The sequence below is a fragment of the Haemorhous mexicanus genome, chromosome 2 (assembly GCF_027477595.1).
Source record: "Haemorhous mexicanus isolate bHaeMex1 chromosome 2, bHaeMex1.pri, whole genome shotgun sequence".
NCBI classification, from domain to species: Eukaryota; Metazoa; Chordata; class Aves; order Passeriformes; family Fringillidae; genus Haemorhous; species Haemorhous mexicanus.
The window spans coordinates 107739763-107761499 of record NC_082342.1 but is presented as its reverse complement, the minus strand read 5'-3'; the positions used below and the strand labels follow the sequence as shown (position 1 = coordinate 107761499).

The window sequence follows — 21737 nt, the reverse complement described above, 5'->3', positions numbered from 1 at the left end:
CTAACAACTGAAAGAAGTGACTATCCCTGTTACCTGCCACAAACTCCTCCGGCTCACTGAAAAATAACATTCTGAGTGAGCCTTGGAGTGCTTTTCTGTTTGTTTGGTTTTTTTTAAGAGAAAAAATGTCCAAGTATGAAACACATTATCTGTGTTTCTCTAAGGTATGAAACACAAAACTTCACCACCATTTCCAAAACCCAACCATGTATCTGTCAGCTGTATTCTGATCTTGCATTGCATCAAATCCATGCTAGTGCTTGTATTTTACTTCATCCCCCATTAAGAAACAGTAATACCTTAAAACTTTCAGTTCTTTTAGAATGTCTTTCCTAACTTGAACTATTTCAGAAATAACAGGGCTTTTAATAATAAAGCATGCATGAAGTTAAGCTCTGGTAGAGAGGAAATTACAATTCTAATGCCTAAGATAAGGTGCAATTCTCATTACAGGTTCTGCTCCAATAAAGTTCCCTTCAGAGTTGGTTCTCTGCATAACAGTCAGTTTCAGACCTGCAATAGGTAGACAAGTAAAAAATTGAAAGAATATTTGATGCTTTATAATAATAGCTTACTATCAAAATTTCAACAAGTTATTGGTAGAGTTTTGAAAAGAGAAATATAGGACATGCAGATTTTTGGGACAGTACTTTTTAACAAGCAAATGAACCCCAAATGTCAGGGTGAAAACTAAGGGCAGAAGGACAGTCTGGAGACTTTTGACTGGAGTGGTTTTGCAATGCACTGCTCCATCACCTCAGGCAGCCCTTCCTGCAGCCAATTAATAAGACTCGTCCCTGAAGACCACTGCCTTCTAGCCAGTTGTCATGTTTTCAGCTGAAACTGCAGCATTTTCATCTGCAGTCCACTGCCACAAAGAAAAAAAAAAAAGTACTATGGTTTCTGCACAGCAATAAGAAATTAGCTGGCAACACCGGAGCACCAGTGATGCAGTCCTCAATAAATAAAAAACTGTAACACTCCTTTAACTATCTGTCCCCAATATTGTGCTCATAAGACTACATGGCCAACTTGTGGTTACCATCAGATAAGGAAATCTTAACCACACACAAAATTGCTGCAAGAACCCTAAGCACCATCTTCAGCAGAGGGGTACAGAGATCCCCTTCAGATTCCTGTTTGGAGAACCCATCTTACCACCGACCTAGAGATTGCATAGAGACCAGGTAAGCTCCACCTACATCAGCATCACTCTCATTTATTCCTTTCCCAGCACCATCACCAGGAAAAATTATCCTCAGCACATCTGTTACTCTCCCAGGTCAACCCACTCCCTCTCTTCTTTAGCTCCACCCTGTAATCTCTCCACCTAAACAGGAACAGAAAAAAACATTTTATTCAAGCATGCGTTTTTCATCCTTCTCTCTCCCTGCACAGGTCCAAGGTCAGCATCTCCAGCAGCATGCAGCTTTCCTAAGTGGCAGGAGCTGTACAGCAGACTGACAAGAGCCTCAAAGATTTAGCTGCTGCATGAGAGCTGCTGCTGACATTAGCAAAGCAATCCAGAAGGGCATTACTAGTTCCACCTCACTGATCTCACTTGGAAAATCCATCACTAGCAAAAGAGGTATCAAAGACATCTTCCAAATTCCAAGCTGGCAATGTTGTGGTGCGCTAGAACCAGATAGAAAATTGTGTTTGTTCTACATAAAAATTCAAACTGTGAGCAGCCCGTAGGGATCCTCCCTCCTTGTCAGAAGAACTGCACCTCTACCATTTGCAGACAGAATTATGTAAGCCAGTCTTTGGCAGGCAGAGCACTGCTTTGACCTCCAAGCATTCAACAGGAGATGCTGTTAATGAAATACTTTTAACCCACATAGTTGAGGTAGAGAGTGATTTGTTAACATGTGTCTCACAAAGTCTGAGCACTACATTACTGCTGGGACCATCTTTGATACAACTTGACACTTCAGTCATATGTTAAGCTCTGAAGCATCTGTTTCATAATAAACTGTTATATGCTTGCCAAGAACTGAAGCACTGTGTTTTTGGATGAGTACAACTAAGTTGCAAGCCATAATTTAATACTCATCTGACATTGATGGTGACCCAACATTTAATGGAGCTTAATGCTCTTCTGATGCCACTGATTAAATTATTGCTCAGTAGTCCAGTTTCATAATCTACAATTTGCAAGGAAGCAAGACAGATATACAGGCACTGTCTCCTCTCACATCAGTGAATCAGTTTACTGGCAGGGAATGGTTACCTAATTGAAGATAAAGGTAAGTACACTATGGTGCACCATTCGTCAGTCAGTGCAGAATTTTGTTCAGATGCTTTAAGCCAATTATATTATTATGAAAAAGCAAAGCATGAAGTATTCCAAAGCACAAGGGGAAAATACGGGTAAAAGCCTTGACCCAGCATGTGCAATGACTTCATAACGTCCTGAGCACTGTCCAGGAAACTCATTCCTCTGGCCAACAGGCATTTCTATTCATTTTCTCCCCACAAGGTTGTTTAACAGTTTGGTCACTGCTTAGGCACAGCTGTGCAAACAATCTTTCAGTGTTTGGCCTGATGCTATTGAATTCCATCCCAAAACGTCTCCCTTCTTTCTGTGCACAGGACGAGGAAGGCTAGTTTGGACACAGAGGATTAGAGGCTTGCACAGTCCAACTTAAATCATTAGATTCTAAAGTTTCTGAGTTTTGAAAGAATTTTACCAAATAAATTAGCAAGCTTAAATGTATATCTAAGACAGCTGGCAGCAATTGCACTTTCTAAATCTTCACAAAGTCTATTCCCATCTTGAGGAAAAAAACCAAAACACCCTGTGAATGCCTAAACATTTTAAAACAATTAAAGCAATTAAACAAAACCAATGAGAAAGCAATGTTTTTAAAACGCCTTGGAGGAGAACAACTTGAAAAAGTTTATGAGGGTACAGGCATAAAAAACAACAAATGCTTTTTTTACCTTCCAGAAAGTAAACCTTTCATCCAAGATAAAACAGAGGTCCTTGCCAGTACAAAAGTAGTTTTACAGGACTATTCATTATTACATTATTTTCACAGCTACTGGCAACCCAGAAACATACCACCTTCAATAAAGTAACTAAGGAACAACTACATGCAAATGGATGGCAGATGCTAGCACAAATGCAGTATTAAAGCTGCAGAAATAAAAAAGTCAAAACCAGAAAATCCCCAGAGTAAGCTTTTCAAGGTATGTGTACCACAGCTACACTGCAGTTCTCAGATATGGGCCTCATTTCTGAGAGCATCCATGATTTTAACTTCAAGACAGAATATTCCTACTGAAACTAATACAGATATCACTAACATTTTATGTAAGTGTGAGCTTGCACATCTTCTTAGGTGATGAAGCTTTAGTTCCAGCAGAAAGTTGTGGAGCTACTCATGTCCTAATAATTTAATTGATATTACTGAAGGAATATATTTATATTTATATTTATATTTATTTATATTTATATTTATATTTATATTTATATTTATATTTATATCAGACTAAGTATGTCCTGCACAGTCTCTCTCAGAAAATAATGTCATTACCTTATAATATTGTGACAATCTCAAAGTCATCAGCATTTGGAAATATTTTTAAAAAGCCCTCCAATTAAACATACTTTACTAGACAGTGTTAAATTATAGAATATATTCCAAAATTAATTCAGATACAGTTTTATACAACATAAGGCCTACTGACATGTTCATTCAACTTTAATACTGACAAAATAATTAAATTCTAACTTTTTATGAATTCGGTCTTCAAGAATTTTCCATGTTATAGAATGGAAAACCAGAATGTATTAGAATAGATTTTAAAATAGAATACATATAGAATGTATAACAAAAAAAATCTGCAAGTGTTTTGAACATTAACACCTGATAATCAAACTTCAAGGATTTCATCTCATTTCTTCAGAGAATCTCAAATCCTACCATACTGTCTACAGGAAAAAGCTCTCCAGCCTAAAGCTGCACTGAAATCTCAAGAATCAGGGTCCCAGATGTCTTCTTGTGAGGTGCTTATAACATCTTATGGTTTCTGACACCTTCAGATGCTTTGCTGAGAATAAATGCATTTTTAGGATTCTACAAGCTGTGCAGTATATACAATCCTTCTTCCCTTTTGTAACGAAATATTTTCTGTATTGTCAAGCGCACAAAAGTATTTTTATTTCTAGTAATAACTGACCTTTTCTTGTTTGCATCTTACTCTCCAATTTCACCATGCCCACTTCTCATCAAGGCTGCACTTCAGCCAGACCTGTAAAGAGGTTGTTCTTCCTATCTCTGTATGAAGGAAGCCAAGCTCCAGAGAGAAGGAGATGACTTTCTTCTGTCCTTATGACTCAGCATCCTCTAAATGCCAGCAGAAAAACATACCCCATTGGCATGCAGGAAAAACATAACAAGGGGTTATTTTTCCCAGTCAGGTTTCACAGAAAACTTTACCATTCAGCATTTATGGGGAAAAAAAAGTCTAGTTTTTCAACATCTCAGTTCTTCCCAAGACCTTTGACTGCAGCAGTCATCACCTGCAGTCCACTCCCTCTTTCTCCATGGCTGGCTGAGGCAAAGGGAAAAAAGAATGTCTCAGCCCAGTTCCAACTCTTCAGTGCAAGCAGGAACACCCACAAGAGTCACACCTCTCTCATCCCCAAATTCCCTGTACAAACCCACTGCTCTTCCTCCCTTGTCCATGCCTTGCAGTGTGGATACCTTGAGTCCCTCACTGCATCCACTCCATCTGGGGAAGACGCCAGTGTGACCATGCCCTGCCTCTACCCAAACCCCGCTGATCTCCGCTCACAGCTCCCCCATGCTGAACAGCAACCCACACCCCTCAGAACCAGGGGAGGAGCTGCAGGAAGTCACAGCCCCATCTTCTCACTTTCACTCAGCTTTTCAGCTGCCTCCTCCAGTGCCCTTGGCATGGATGCCATGGGATGCCACAGGATGACACACACTGCTAGGTAAGAGCTGGCTGCATGCCCCTGAAAAGCACAGCTGGCAGAAGTCACGACCACAGTCATCACATTCATGGTGAAGATGTCTTCTGACACGGCTAGGGAAAGATCTGGGCTATTGAGAAGAGTAAAGGGAAGGACAGGGGTTGATTAGCAAAGTCTCACTGGTATTTTCCATGGCATTCCTTCAGAGTTTGCTGGAACATACTATTAAAAATGGGTGCTTGTTTTTATCTTTCACATATTCTGTACTTCTAGAACACAAGTAGTTATATGAAAATTATTTTGATTAAATGCTGATTCTGTGCAAAGAAACGGATCTCAATTTAAGAAATAGGTCCCATAATTACAGACCCCTGAAAGAACTAGCTGTTTTATTTTACTGAAACCTTTTGAATATCAAGCTGAAAACATTATAAAAGAATGTGCTCCAGTATTTTGAGGATTTCTGAGATCTATAAATTTTCCTTTAATCTATAATTAAGAAAGCTCCTTCTTAAACTTAGTCAGAAGTCCATTCCAAATAGCTTTTTTAAGAGCTAACTAGTATTAGGGAAGAGAAAAGCAATTTGACAAACGTGTCACTGTTACAGAAATCTGCTGTATTACGCTTATATTTCATTAAATAGCAGACTTTGGAAGATGAGAAATTAGCAGTTTCAATCATGACTAAAAGTTCCACCTTTGCACCACGCACTAGAAATGCTCAAACTTATAGAGGCGGTAAAAGGGGATCTTCTTAGCTTCAAAATGACATGTAGAATTATTATGCTACTACTTCAAGAGTTAAAAAACATTATTTAAGGGAGAAGAAAACGTAGTTTCCTCAGGGCAGTAATCTCAATGACTAAAATTGCTGCATCTCAAGTGAAATTGCTAAAGTACAATTTTTTCACTTAATTACAAATTTTTTTTAAAACATTCTGCTAGTGACTACTGCTAACAAGAAAAGACACGGTGATTAAACGTTTCATGTCCTTAATAGCTAAGCTGAAGTGCTAATGAGCGTTCAAAACATAACAAAACTGTCAATTGTTACAGAGCTTCTCGCTACACAGTGGAGCAATGAATAAACTTGACTCTTGCTTGGCTTGAGTCAGAATCAGAACATCCCAGACCTGCTGGCTTAAGCATTTGTGACACAGAGTGACTCCCTTTAGGACTGTCTTCCACCTGTCTTACCAGGTGCCTTGGCTCACACCCACCTGCTGGGAAGGCTCTCGCTTCCCCCTGCTCCACACAGTCCAAGGGCAGTCACCAATTTCAGAACCTCACTCGAATAAAACCACAATATTACCACTACCACCCTCCCCCTACACATCAAGCAACCTGTAAGAATTCTCTTTGTTAACTCTGAGACTTTCTCCCTCCCTTTTCTTGGATGCAGGCCCATCTCACATGCCCAGCAACTTCCCCCTGCTGAGCACATCAATGACCCAGGAACGCTGCAGGGAGGCTCGGGGCTGTGGCAAGAGATGTCCCCCTGGAAAGCACCAGAGCCACCTCCAGCAGTGACCCTGCTCCCACATCAGCACCTCAGTGTCCACACTAAAAATGCCAAAGACACACCTAGAAGGACCTTCTTTTAGTCCCTCTTCCAAGAGTATGAAAGCATCTCCACCTGCCCCTCCCTGCAATCCACCTTTGGCCTAAGGTAAAGGCCATAAGCATTTGTCATAATATTTTACCATTAGGAAATAAAGCAAGAAAATTGGTGCATCCTTTATACATTGTATGTTGCATTGGTAACTTTTTGTTTTCTGTAATTTCTATTTCATGATGCTTTTTCTACCCATGTTGCTATCTTAGTATCATAATTTCTTTTATGCAAACTTAGAAACAGAAACAGTTTAGTCTCAAACTGTACGATAATGTAATTTCAAATTTTCCTTGAGAAAGTCCATAAATACCCATTAAAATGTTCCTATAAATAAAGCTCAAATACTGGTACAAATAACAGCTAGAGCTTACAAGAATGTCAGCATTTACTATCATGACTAATACTAAGTACTCTTGAGGACCTCAGCTGATATTTTGAGCTTCTTTTAACACATGAACATACTGTACAGACTCACCAAATTATCTGTACAGACTCACCAAATTATTATACAGTTATTTCTCTTCAGAGCACTTTTAAAAATCCTTGCAGTCCTATTACAGTCACAATTGGTGACTTACTGGGCAGTGTGTACAAAAGCCCCATTTGCCCTTAGAATAAATAGGATGCAGAGTCAGCACACAGCCACTGCAACACCATGTACCAGGACTTTGTCACAGCTCTGGTTTTTCTCATAAAGCTTCAAGGAACTCCTGAACTAGGTTTTCATGGTATATTTGCTTATTTTCCATCAACACACATTTGTCCTCCAGTGTCTCACTTATGAACGTAACCGTAATATGTGCTGTGCAAGATCAAACCAGACCTCTAAGTTATGCCAGGCAGGAATTTTATACTGAAGGCTTTCCTGTTGCTTCAAATAATCAGATAATATGTACAACACAAAAAATTTGCAGTACCTTTTTTTCTGTCTGTTCATACATTGTCTCTCTCTTTTTACATGTGACAAACTAAGTTATACAGGGCCTACATCTTAGGGAGCCCAAGACAAGAGGCACCCATTCAATTGGTTTCTGGCACCAGGCCTCTTCCAACATAGTGGGTTATGAATTACAAACACCTCTTCCCTCCTACATTCAGTCAGAATAATGGTGAACCAGATAGCAAAATGGGATGGCTTCTACTGCTCAGCCAGAAGTATGAGAAATCACCACTGGGTGACCAGATCTTTTCCTTCAAATAGCCCACACAATTATTTACTTCACCTTCTCTGTCATTCAGGCTGCAACATGCTCTTCACTCAGGGATGAAGAGAGGTGTTTACCTAAGCCTACCCCATCCCTTACTTTTGGGCAGGTGGAGGTGATTGGTCTTAATTTTTAAGACTCCTGTACTTACAGAAAGAATCCAATCTCATGTGTGTAATTTTAAGGCACTAGTAATGACTTTTTTACTTTTCAGTGTGCTGAAGAATCTGCATCATCATGACCATCAAAAACCTTTTCAAGGGACTGCTTGACAGCAGGGACAAAAGTAATGAGGTTGTTAATCCTCAATCCACCCCACAGCTTTTGGCAAAAGATAGGAGGAAAAGTATGGTTAGTTTAGAAGGTGGCTCAGTCTTCCCAGGTGGGTGAAGCTCCTCAGACTTCCAGTCTCAAATCAGGAGTGACAAGCAGCACAGCAGTCTTTGAGTCCCACCTGTGCAAGCTCAGATTGGCATAAAAGAAATGAGAAATCTGCAATGAGGATACCACAGAACAAACACACAACGCCTCAAGTAATTTGAAAGACATCAGCCACCACTGAGTGCCTAAGAAAGAATAGACAATCCTGCGTCTTCACTAAAAAAGAGCAGCTTTCCTTTTAAAAAGGTTACTAGAAAAGGACAAAACATTGTATTTGCCAGTATTTAAAACACCTTATTATTTCTAAGTTATACAAGTCCAAGACAGCAGCATCCTACAAAACTAATATCAACAAGAAATTAATCTGTCAAAGTGCAAACAATTTCTGCCTAACAAAGAGGATACATTGCAAGTAATATAACAGTGGTTTTAATTAGCTGGGCATATAAAGCTGCTACAAGACAAATTTCTTTCATTAAAAAAAGCAGACAGTCAGTTAGAAATGCTTCAGTGCACCAAAACTGAAGATGACATAAGACAATAAACCTTCTCCCTCCCCTGTAACAAGGAGGAACCAGAGCAGTATCCCCAGGCAGCAGGGGATGAGCAGCCTCTTCTCCTGCTACTGCAATACTGGTAACTCCTCACAAATGCCAGCAATAAAGGGGGTCCAGCAGCACAGAGAAAAAAAAAAAAAATCAGCAGTAAAATTACCCTTTTCTATTATTCTTCAGACACTTGGGCTAAAAGTTTCATGCAAAATTAATTGTAGAATATTCTAAGTCCCTCCAGTATTGAGTACCAACGTTTTGTGCGTTGGCCAAAAATGGTAGCATGGTACCCACAGCATTATTTGGTATACACTATTTAATAATGTAAAAAAAAAAAGTGACTAAGAATATGTGTATATGCATAATAAGACCTTCTAATGTCCACTCCACTTAAGGGACTCTGCTTTCCACATCATACAATGGCATTCCAATATAAGGTCTCCATCTTCCCCTCTGCTTTGGGCTGGAGATGCAACCCAAAGAAGGGCTGTGCCAGCTGCTCCTTTTCCCAAAAGCACCAGGGGCAACATCAAAACCATCAGCAGAAAGCCCACTGCACAGATTTTCAGCAGAAGACTTAGTCTGCCCAGGCCCAAGGAGAGAGACTCAGGCATCTAATTTAGATGCCTGAATTGAAGATCACAGGGCAGGATTGCAGGCAGTTTTGTCTGATCAAATTAGAATGCAGACAGACACATCCTTGCCTTCAGATCCTGTTGTTGCCAATGCCACCCTGGGCACACCAGCCAGGATGCTCAAGGCATTTAAGAGCACAGGGAACCCTTAAGCTCCCAGCCCTTGCACCCAGGATTATTAGCACATTCTGGGTAAAATGAAGAACAAAATATAGACAGTTCTGGAAGCAAAGCTGGGAATCCAAGACACATCCTTGCAGCTAAATGGAGAATCAGTGGACAGCAGTTTCTTATTTCTTAAAGTGGTTTTGTGAACAGAGATTTCAAGATATTGCATGAATACTGGATTGTTCCCCTTCAATTCAAAACAAGCCATTGTTCTGGGATGGGAAACTGGTTTCTGAAAAGACAAATATCCCTTCTTGCTTGTTTCATTAAACTGGTAAAATAAAATTTAATTCAAATTAAGAAAACTCATACTCAAACGGCTCCACTGGAGAAAAACAATTGATATTTATGTGCTGTTGCCACTTTGCACTCATTACAGGGGCTAATGTTTCGCAAGACACATCTTTTAAACCTTCCTAAGCTTATTATTTACTATCTCCTGACAAGCATGACTTCATCTCATGAGCTGGCACACATCCCATTGTGAGAATCTCATCTTTACTAACATATCCTAATTAAATATGCACATTTAATGCAGAAACCAATAGCTAAAATTCACAACAAAACAAAAAACATTCATTTGACTAAACAAAAGAATTGGATTAGAGTGCACAGAGCAAACTCAAATATTAAGTCACATATGTCACAGCAAAAAGTCATTAAGGGAAGGGGGAAAAAAGGGTAAAAAAATCCCCAAAAACCAACCAGGCAGACAATTCTTTATACCTGACCGTATCCGACCTCTCTGAATTCCTAGCTAGCTTACTCCCCATCTGTCATATGATAATAACTTTGAAAGAAGCACATTAAGAACTCATCAAAAGTTCAAGCCAATTGTTCTTAGTGTCTTTGATTACCCTTAAGAAGGGTGTGCTCTTCTATAGAAGCTACAAGGATTTATTCTTCTCAACACTGGCATAATTTCACCAATAAACTATTTCCTATTTTGAGTGGTTCCACAGGAACAAAAAAATCCTAAAATTGTGAGCATCAAACAAAAACAAAACAAGAGCCAACAAACAAAAATTTTTAAAAATCATCTCTTGATATTTAAACACCAAAATCACACCACCAAAAAGCTACTTCTATGCCCATTTCTGAATTATTGTAAACTGGAAGCCACTTTCCTTCTACTGAGTACAGGACTAACATTTGACATTACTGAGATCCTTTGAACTCAAAAACTTTGAGTTACAAGTTTGTGACCTGCTATAACACTTTCAAAGACTCTATCAAAAGAAAATTACACACATTTGTAATTTTATAAAAATTTTTACCATTGATTGAGACTAAATCCCAATACACACCTATCTTTGCCTTCAGAGGTCTCACTGTACTTTTTCAAGTTTGATTCACTAAGATTTATCAAAACACTATTCTGCAGGAAACTCCTTATAGTATTTGAGAGCCTGAAACAAGAGGGGAAAGGCTTAGGGTTTACATTTTTAATTCTTAGGATTTACAATTTTAATTCTTAGGATAAATACAAGTCAATTACCTACACTACATTGCTGAACACAAAGAAAGCTAGAAAATCTAATGAAATGACAATATTACAGTTTTTAGGTCTTATTTAATTCTGCCTGACTTCTTCATGCACAAACAAAGAATTATAAGATGTTCATTTTCCCTTTGAATCTAAAATGTCACCATTCCCACCACAGACTACAATATATTGTCAACTAAAAAGCAAATGTTTTGTAAAGTAAAGGTCTTTTAAATATTTTTTTAATAACAGAGTGGCAGCAAAGTTTGTATTCAGCTTTACCTTCTCTTAAACTAGAAAACAAACTTTAATTAATTTTTGGGTTTTTGAAGGGACCTGTCACATATTGAAGTTCTATTTTTAGTTATCCTATTAAACAGAACACTCATTCCTCTAAAGGGGAATTTGCTCAGCTCTACAGAGGTGAAAAACATTCAGGACATGCTGTTCTGCAGACTCAAGCCTCTGTCCCACAGTCACAGCAGCTAGATGCCCAGGCCACCACCTACAGCACACCAGTGCATCGGCGTCAGGAATACCCAAGAAACCCCTGGTAACAGAGGCAGGCATTACTTGCCCAGTCTGTTTATGCTTACCCATTCATAGCTCATTAGCATTAGTTACCTCCAGTTCATCATTGGATAATTCAGCACAGCTTACAGTGAGCTCCACAACAACAGATAAGATGCAAGAGAGACACTAGATTATGCCCAAAAAAGTAACAGGAAAGGGTTTTACTGTCCAAGACAGATCAATCAAAATACTGGTGAGCTCCTTATAAACTAACTTGGTAGAATTTTAGCAACTGAAACGAAACTACCTCTAGACCTCTGCAACAGACTTAATCTTTTGTTCACCTAGCAAATACTATCCAATACATGGGATTTCCACAGAAAAGTAATTTTTGTTTTGCTGTTTCTCAAGACCTTGGACTGGTAAACGGTCAAGACCATTTTCAAATACTGACATTTCCATAAGGGAAAGGGGGGGCCAAGAAAATGGTGTCAGACTGCTTTCAAGAGCGCCCAGCAATAGGATAAGCAGCAATGCCCATAACCTGAAATACAGGAAGCTCCACCTTAACAAGAGGAAAAACTTTACACTGAGGGTGGCAGAGCACTGGAACAGCTGCCCAGGGAAGCTGCGGAGTATCCCTCTCTGGAGGCATCCAAATCCCAGCTGGACACCTTCCTGTGTCACCTGCTCCAGGTGACCCTGCCTTGGCAGTGGGTTGGACAGGATTATCTCCAGAGGCCCCTGCCAACCCCAACAATTCTATGATTCTGTGAGATGGCTACCACTTCTTCATTGCCACTACTCTTCAGCTGTCTTATTCAAGCCAAGGTACATCAGGAATGCCAAAACCAATTTATAAAAAAACCCCACAAGAACAACAAAAAACACATCCAAAAAAAATCCTATCTAGCCAACCAGAAAACACAGTAATCATAGGAAACACAGAAGCTTCATGATTACATATACATTATGCTTTCCATACTTGCAAACAGCAGCTTCACCATAACTCATTAGATATCCAAATGCTCTCTCAGTAATGAAGCTTGCCAAAGCATTCATAATAAAACTGTACTTTGAAGGCTATGAGCTATCCAGTTCTTTTAAAAAATGAGTTTACTTGCTCTCGAGGAGTCCTGTCATAGACCTGTCTTATTTTTCTAATGATAATCTGTCCTATGTCCTTCAAAAGTTCAGATTGACACCTATATGGAATTTTTTATGTGCAATGATTACACTTCCAGACTGAAACTCTGTCAAATCCACATGCAGGGCATGACAAATTATTCACACTACACTGTGCTCCTGGACTCAGTTATCAGAACTCCAGAAACAGGCTTTTGACCCCAGACTGCATTAAACAGCAAAGATCCAGGCAGTTTAAAACATACAATGAAATAATGACTGAAGCAACAAAAACTACATCTGCCTTTGAAGTCCAGCATCCAACAGTGAACTTACAGACTGCTGGTATTTTCAAGAGGACTTGTGGGGCACAATACTCAACACTACATCAAAAAACATTAAAAGAAATTTAAGAAACATTAAGCCTCCACATTCTAGGTTAAACTAGCATATACTTTAATTTGAAAATATTTGAAGATTGCAACATTTGCAATAATTAACACCTCTAGAAAAGCCGTAAGGACAATTTTGTCATCCTGCATTTACAGAAAATTTTGGAAACAAGTGGAAGTGGACTACCAAAATAAAAACAGACTAATATATTTGGTTTGGGTTCTTTTCATATTAGCTCTAATAAAATAAAGTCCACCAAACGCAGCCATTCTTCATCTCTGAAGAGAAATTAAGACAAAAGGCACATGGTTCTATCCATGATGATAAAGCAAGAATAAACAAGACAGTCGGAGGTCAGTCAATGCTGAACACTCAAGAAGGTACTTCTTGGATATCTCACAAAAAAGTCTCCAGTTACACTTTGCTCACACTAAGCAAGAAGAAAATTGTTACTCTTTTGGTGTTTAAAAAGTGCACACCAAGCTGGACAAGTGCAGGTTCACAACTGTTCAGTGTACACAACCAAAGATGTTTTTTTTAGAGAGCAACTTCTACTTTGTGTTCAACAGATCCCTCTACCAATATTTCTTCAAACAGAAAAAACTGAAACAAAACAAGGACAAGAAAAGCATTGCACCTTGCAAATCAAACTATCAACTACACAAAAGTAACCAACAAAACTACAAAGCAATTAAAGAAAGTAAGGCAGGCACATGTCAGTAATGGATATTGATGAGGGGAATCCAGTTACAAAGATTTTCATTATTAACGTGGAACTTAATTAGCGTGCTGCAGCTAACTCTCCCACTACTATAAAGCAATCCTTCAACAACCACACCTGGTGAAGATTTCAGGTTGGCCTCTCACTAAAATGACTAAGTTCTCTTGTCATTCCCATGAAGGGTTTCAGTGCTGACTCAGAGGGAAGAATGCCATCTAGCGAATTACTCGGACAGCACTGGCTCATCCCACCTATATTTACCTGGCCTCAATACACAGAGGAAGGACTTCTTCACCTTCTCACTGATGTGAAGATTACCAGGAGAGAAAGGAGATAAAGAAGGAGGAGAAAACAGGGAAAAAATACATATTTAAAAATAGGTCATTTATACCCGTAGCTACTGGCAACTGGTGGATCTGGCCAAACTGAAAATAAATTCTACATTTTAACAAAACCAGTAATGCTATCAGCTTCTTTACAGCTGACAATCATTGCCTGTGGGAGGAAAGAGCCCTTCAGAGGTGAGCTTGCCAGCTGCTCAGCTCTATGCATGGGTTTGCTCATCCTTCCAAACACAAGAGGCCAATAGAGGTCCCAGCATTACCCACACTCACGTACAACCTCAGCTGCTACCCCAACACTCCTCCAGACCATTTTGGCCGGCTCACACAGGAATGTACCACTCCACCAGTGCTACCAGACCCCGTGGCACAGGAATGGCCCCATCACAATATCTGAAGCTCTGTGAAAATTGCTCGTGCAGCTCTGCTGGACACCCTCTGATAACCCACACCCCACACCAGTAAAATCCTGGCAGAGGAGTCACCACAGCATTCACAAAGCACAACTCAACATCACCAAATATAGACCCTGTTCCACTTAAATCGATGGATGCTTGAGGCTGATGCAAGTCCTAAACCATTTATTTTAAAAGCTACTTGAACCTTCAATTTAAAGGTTCAAATAATTCTCACCAACATTTCTCCCTCTTCTTCACACAGCAGAAAAAGGTAACAATACAAAAGTACAGCACTTTGTAACTAACTATATTAAAATAATACACTTAAGCTAAATATATTTTAATTAAGGCTTACTCTGGTGCACTCCTATATTAATTAATAGTTTACTTGGAAATTCCCACCATATGGTACTGCAGCAGATGTTAATCATGTAAAGCCAAACACTTTGAAATTACTGTTCTAGCCACTTCATCTGAGGTACCAAGTGCCCTAAATTTCTACTTAAAGGATAAGCTGGAAATGCCAAACATCCTACAAGATGACATCTACAGCTATTTTCTTAAAGATAATATTATCTGGCAAATAAGTAACACAAAATGGGGTAGATTTTTAAGCCTTCAGTACTATAAAATCATCTGCTATAGACAGTGCTGGACTCCCTTTGTGTAAGAAAAATGCCTGCATTGAAAACCTGGAGGAAAAAACTTATTTTGTCTCCCAGATATCTGCTAAACCCCCTACATATGGAGAGCAAAAATGTGTTTATGAGAGGACGTGCACTAAGCATTCCAGATCTTGGCTGCCCCAGACCCTTGGATCTGTGTCTTCCAGCCCTTCATCCTTCAAGTGGAAGAAAGGAACATCATGAGGAGCAGTAGATGCTTGCTCTTGGACAGTCAGCTATTTTAAATTAAAGAGGAACTGCCCTGCTAGGCCTGTCTCATAACAGGAAATTGACAATGCTCTGAGCAGATTCATGTGGCAGCAGATTTCTTATAATATGAGCCTAACATTGGGCCCCCAGAATTTTTTTCTAAAAAATTCATTTCCATCTCCTCACTTCATCTTTTAGAGCAAGCAAATGCATTTGAAAAGCTGGAAGAGATCAATGAAGAAAATGTGATCTTTCAGAATCTCCCAACACGGTGTTTCCAGACAGGATTTTCTAGCAAGGTATTTGGGAACTTATTCTTCAGCATTTGTCTTGGTAACTATTCAGCTTCTGAACTGAAGGCTTAAAGTATTCATTAAGAAAATAATTTAGGCAGTAAGTGTGAAAGAACAGTTTTGCTTTATTTGGATCTAAAATCTAAAGTTGTTATCCTGATGAAAGTAAGTGCTTGCTACAGGTGATCCTCCGCGCAGTTATGATTTAATGAGGATATTGTAACTTCTTGGGAAAAAAAAAAAGCAGTTACACAGAATGGAAGCCTTGAAGAACTAGTTCTTTCTCCTTGTTGTACACCCTTGAATACAAGCCTACACAGGGAGAAATTTCTCAGGAAACAGCTTCTTACTCCTCTGGAATATGGTAACAAATATTACTACTTGACTCTCGGAAATACAGTACAATCAAAAGCTACAGCAACTTAACTGGGATTAAATGGTTATCTACACTTCTGCAGATCAGGCAGAAAGGCTAGACCATTTGTCAGCTTGGGGTTTAGAAGATAAAACTGCCTGGGTTATTATTGTTAGAGTGCTTTAAGACAACTACTTGCAAAGAGTCTAAAAATACGCCTGTATATATATTTCAATCCTCCCATCTTGAAAGTGATCTGGTTTATATTGCTGCCTTGCAAAATTCTTGACATCCATTAACCAGAAAAGGCCCTTGTAAATTGCTTGGTTTAATACTGCATTGTGCAAATAAATTTGAATAAGATCAAAATACAGAGCTTTACCAAACTGTTGCAGAAAACCACTTGAGAAAACATATTGTGAGGCCATATTTAAACTAACAGATGTTACAGAAATAGAACAATATGTTCAAACAAAATAAAGGTGTAAATGGGCAGTGCTAAAAGAGCTTCACAACTAAGCACATCAATTTCAGTAGCGACTGAAATGACCTCATCTAGGAAAGCTCCCTCCTAAAAAGATCATAAATTTAGAAATGAATTCTGATGTTATGCTTAAAATTTGGCTGCATGAATTATTTGCAGAGTGGCTGCTTATGTAACATCGCCTTTGCTATGGCAACACCCGGCTGTTAGGCTTTGACACATCCCAGTTGCAACTGCAGTTTCATTTTCAGCTGATAAACAATGGCAGGAGAGGTTTTCTAATCACAAACAAAGATGCTCTAAAACATTTCATCGTGATTGATGTGGCGGCCATTGATATTGCTAAAACTCCTCATGTCAGAAGGGCAAGCAAAGAGTGAGAGATCCACAGGAAAAATAAACAAAGTAGAGAGAGAAAGATCTTCCAGCTCTGCTTTCAATCCAGTTTTAAAGCTAGAGTCCTTTAAACTAAAGTTTGGAATAGGGCAGTTTGACTCTTGACTACCTGTCTTTGCATAAACTCCCTTCTCCAAAAAGTCTCCCACTTTGTCTGACTAAAATTCTTGTTACTTTGTTACAAAGTAACTATCCATAAATTACAGAGGTTGTGTGCTCATCAAAATTAAACTCTAGCTATGGCATTATTTCATATTTTTCTACAGTTTTTTTTTGCTAGGCATTACAGCAAAAGCCATAAATCCATTTAATAACATCACTTCCAAGCTAATGGAGTGCTACATGTACCCTACAATACTGTAAAATTTTAGTTTGCTTTACATTGGAGAAAGAAAATAGTGGTTTAATGCTGACAAATTGTAAAATGCTTGATCTATTCCACATATGGCACTTAGCAATGACTATTAAGTTGATGACTATTCTGACACTCATCAGTCACCTACACACACTTGACAAGGAATCGAAGTTTCAGAATCCAAGTGTTTTTCATACCCTCATCCGGCTTTTTTTTTTTTCCCTGAGAAACCTCAGCCTTTTCCATATTATTTCCAATAGTCAGATTTTTTAGGGTCCTGCTAAAATCAATGTGAAGGGAAGTAGCATAAGAAAGAAGCTTTAACTTAATAGATCACTAGAAGAAAAACTAGAAATGATGGACAAAAATTGAAAGCCCTAAATAAGGCACATACATTTGTGGAAGCACACCTCCTCTTTACCATAAAGTCAGTGCTCACATGCCTTTGTAATACTGTTGTCCATCCTACCCTCCAGAAAATCTCCCCCCTAAACTCAGTCCATGTCAGTCTTTAGAGAAAGCCATGGCCAAAAATAAGGTCAGTCTGATAGTGACCCTGAACACAGGATTCACCCTTACTTTTTTTAAGGCCTAAACTGATTTTTTAGATCCCAGTGCTGTGAGAGAATTTGTGACCTCACTGATGAGCTCCCCTGTTGCTAACCAATGGTTCAGGAACTGCAGCAGAACCTGGGTGCTGCCAAAGCAGTCCTAGGGCTCTGCATATGCACGAACAGGAGTAGGAGGATCCCCATAGCAATACTTTTTTTAAATCATCATTAAGTACTGGAGTATTTAGTGTCAGAGTATTCCCACAAACTGTTGCATTTTCTTGATGAATAACACACAATTCCCACTACACCAAGTGGAGCAGAGTTGTTGGCAGCCTGTGATGACTCTGCAAACACACGTGCCACTGAAAATGGACATGAACTTCAGCACACAAACAGCAGACAGAAACAGTTCTCAAACCCATGCAATATTCAATCATACAGATGGGGAACTTTTGCACTCTGCTTTCACTTTGCTAGCACATTCATATTTCTGCTTCTCTCCCCCTAGTCCTTCTCAATATTTGCATCCTTATAAACCCTGGTAGGGTAGACTTTATAGAGGTTAAAAGCTCCTACTCCTTAGCATTAGAAGCCTTTAAAGGCAACCCCATGCCTCAGATGTCAGTTTCTTGAGTAAGACTACCACTACAACAGCTTAAGCTGTACAAGTTTTGTACAAGCCCTATGAGCTATCATTCAGCAAGCAAAAAATAAATATTTAAGCTTTGTTAGATAAAGTAATATCAATTTTTTTTTCAGGTGGACTGTCTTTTGGAACAGATTCTGCCATTGAGAGATTGGTACTGAATTAAAATTCTAATATTGTTAAAAGCAGCAAGCCCTTATCAAAATATAGCAATCATCAATAATCTCAGACCAAAGAAGTTAGATTAGAAGACTCAGTTAAAAACATCCTAATGTTTGGTAAATAACTGAGTGTCTTTAAGTGTTCTCAGAGCCTCAGAAATCTAAAATACATCTGGCATGTTCCCCTCCTGAGTGAGTGAAAGCCATGATGTTGGATGACACTTGCCTTTGCAATGTGTCAATGTCTTGAGACCCGGCAGTGGAATCTACACATGTCCTCCAGAGGGGAGGCAGAGGAGGTGGCTGACACATTTTCATCTCACTGACCAATACAGGATCTTTAAAATTAGCACTAAATATATGAAAAGCCCAATAATACATTGTTTGAATCAATTTAAACACTCATTTTATTCTCCATGTACAATATGCCATCCTGTGGGAGAGATGAGCTAATCCATCTACGCTTTTTCCAGCTCTATGACAGTTACTCTTCTGGGTTCACTTTAAACCCTGGAAAACTCATATACTGACATAGGCTCTCCTCACTTTGTCCCTTCACTTACAAAGTTTTAACTGGTACTTTGGTCCACAACTTCCTTTTATGCACATTTTCATAGTCAAAATTTAGGTAGTTACTTATTTGTATAACCAACTCCAGGTACAACTCTGTAACTCAGCAGCACCAGCATTAAGCCATTACAGGGATGCACAGACAATGTGTCTGTCAAGGAATTAAAAACTACAAACCCTTATCCAGCAGCACAACTTCTAATGCTACCATTTAGCCTGTTCTTTTCAAATTACTGATTTTATAATAACGTAATACAAAAGCAGAGTATGCAATGCACTTCACCTGTCATTTATGAAAAGTAGTTGATGTATTACATTTTTTAGGCATTTTAAAAATGCATTATCTACAAATTCATTGTTTTTATGCATTCCCCAAATTATGGGGAAGGTATCTCAGACACTGATTAGAAAAAAAGTCCTACGTAATCTTTTCATTATGAAGGAAAAACATTGGAAACTAAATTGCTGTAAAAAACACTCTGAAGTTGAAAATGGTTTGCTCTTAATACTGATCATCTGTAGCTTCTTCAAGTTTTTTATTAATATTTATTAATTCCTCAGGATATTAGGTATTACATAATTCTTTTCAATTATTATTCTATAGAGTGAGGATGCTTCCAAAAGTGCAAAACCATGTATGTTTCGAAATACAATTATAACTCACCAGCTATAAATGCCAGGATTGAATTACTGAAAACATATGCTATATGCCTGAAATTTTAAGGATGATGAAACTGCCACATTGGTAGCACACAGCATGTTATAAAGAACTCCCACAATGTAGCAGTTGTTCAAAACTTGTACCCATCCGGTCATTCTATCTTTATAAAAAGATATATAACACTAGATGGTGATTTATTCAAAACACAGCTGCAGGCTAACTTAAAGGTAATACGAAAAACCCCTGCCCACACATACACAAAAACTACACAACAAAATACCTTTTCCCATTACAGCATTAAAGCCATGTCAGAATGGCATACACAGAGAATAAAAGAAAAGCGTTTCGAAAAAGTCCAAATTTTATTCCCATCAGAGTTTATTTGAGGGAAGGACAGGTGAGGGAGCGGGAGAAGCGGAGCAGCGGAACAACCACACTCAGCCCAGCGCCCAGACTGTTCGCGCTCCCTTCAATCGCGGATCTTGAAGTGCAGCCCCCGGGGAAGGGAACGGCGACCGCCCGACGCGCGGAGCCCCCGGCCCGGCCGGAGGAGGCCCCCGCCCGGCTCGGCGGCTTGCCGGCAGCGAGGGGAGCCCCGGCACGTCCGAGGGCGAGCACCGACCCCCGACCCCGCCGCCCGCCGAGCCCCCCGGCCCCTCCTCGCGGGGGAGGTCGCAGCCGTGTCTCCCCCGGCCGTGCCCAGCACCGGCGGGTGCCGCACGTTCGGCTGAACTTTCATTCGCGAGGCTTTTCGCGCCGCACCCGCCGCGGGCAGCCGGACACGCTCCCCGCGTCCCTCGGCGGCTGGGGGGCGGCTCCATCGCCACGCCGCGATCGCCGCCCGGGAGCACCCCGGGCACCCCCGGGCTCAGCCTCGCCTCCGCCCCCGGCCCCCTCCCCATCCCTATGGACAGCCGCGGACCGCCAGCCGCCGTCCCCGCTCTGAGCCCGGGGCAGGGGGGCAGCGCGGCCCCCGGCCCCAGCGACGCGGCCCCGACGGCCTCCCGCCTCCCTTCCCAACCCAGCCAAAGCGTGGGGGCAGCCGGCGCTGCCAGGAGGCGGGATCCCGGCGCGGGGGAAGCCGCGGAGCTCCCCGCACCTGCGGGGCGGGGGTGGGGGATGATGGGAGAGGGCACCGCGCGGCCCCGGCACCGCTCCTCACCTTTCATCCAGTCGACGACCTGGCTCGGCGACCACTTACTGACGGGCTCCATGATGAGGGCCATGGGCGGCTCAGGGGCGCGGGGCTCGGGCGGCCGCCGCTCTCCGGGCGAGGGGCGAGGCTGTGCGGGGCGGAGGGACCGCGCTGCCCGGAATCCCGGCGGCGGGAGGAGAGAGCCGCTATATCCTCGCTTGCCTTCGCTCCGCTCGCTCGCTCGCCGCCTCTGTGCCTCTCTGGGGATTTCAGTTCATGTTGCCGGCTCGGCGGGGAGGGGGAGGAGGAGGAGGAAGGGGGAGAAGGGGGAGAAGGGGGCGGCACACTCCGACGCCTCCCGCCCCCGCGAACCCGCGGGCAGCGGCGGCGGCTCCCGGCCCCGCCGAGAAGTCGGTCCTTGGCGGCGGCGAGTGGGGCACTGGCTCGACTCTGCCCGCTCTCGTGCCCAGCGGCTCCCGCGGCTCTCCACGGCCGCGGCTGCCGCGCCGGTGTCTTTTTCTTCTGGCGGAAATGACGAGGCGGCTCCTGCCACCCGAAAATATCTCCAAGTGAAATGGGAAGCGACACCCGACGGCCGCCCGGGGCGGGGGGAGGGGAGGGAGCCGGGATGACTCGCAAGGTGCCGCCGCCGGCGGGAGGGGGGTCTGGGGCGGCGGCAGCGTCGAGCACCTGCTCCCGGCGGGCCGGGCAGCGGGGGAGCGCAGCCAGCGGCACCGAGCTGGCGCCTGGAGTGTGGGTTTGTTGGATTTTA

General features: G+C 41.3%; 1 protein-coding gene across 5 annotated transcripts in view; it reads right to left on the bottom strand.

Annotated features, from left to right (window-relative positions):
- Positions 1–21458, bottom strand: part of CNKSR2 (connector enhancer of kinase suppressor of Ras 2) — a 207202-nt gene extending 185744 nt beyond the window's left edge. For 2 of the 5 annotated variants that reach the window (XM_059839878.1, XM_059839879.1), the window contains exon 1: positions 20993–21458. In XM_059839878.1, coding sequence (XP_059695861.1) covers positions 20993–21056 — 64 coding nt within the window. In that variant the 5' untranslated portion in view covers positions 21057–21458. The remainder of the gene's footprint in view (positions 1–20992) is intronic. The other 3 variants (XM_059839881.1, XM_059839882.1, XM_059839880.1) reach the window with 2 other exon arrangements.
- Between the last annotated feature and the right edge of the window lie 279 nt (positions 21459–21737).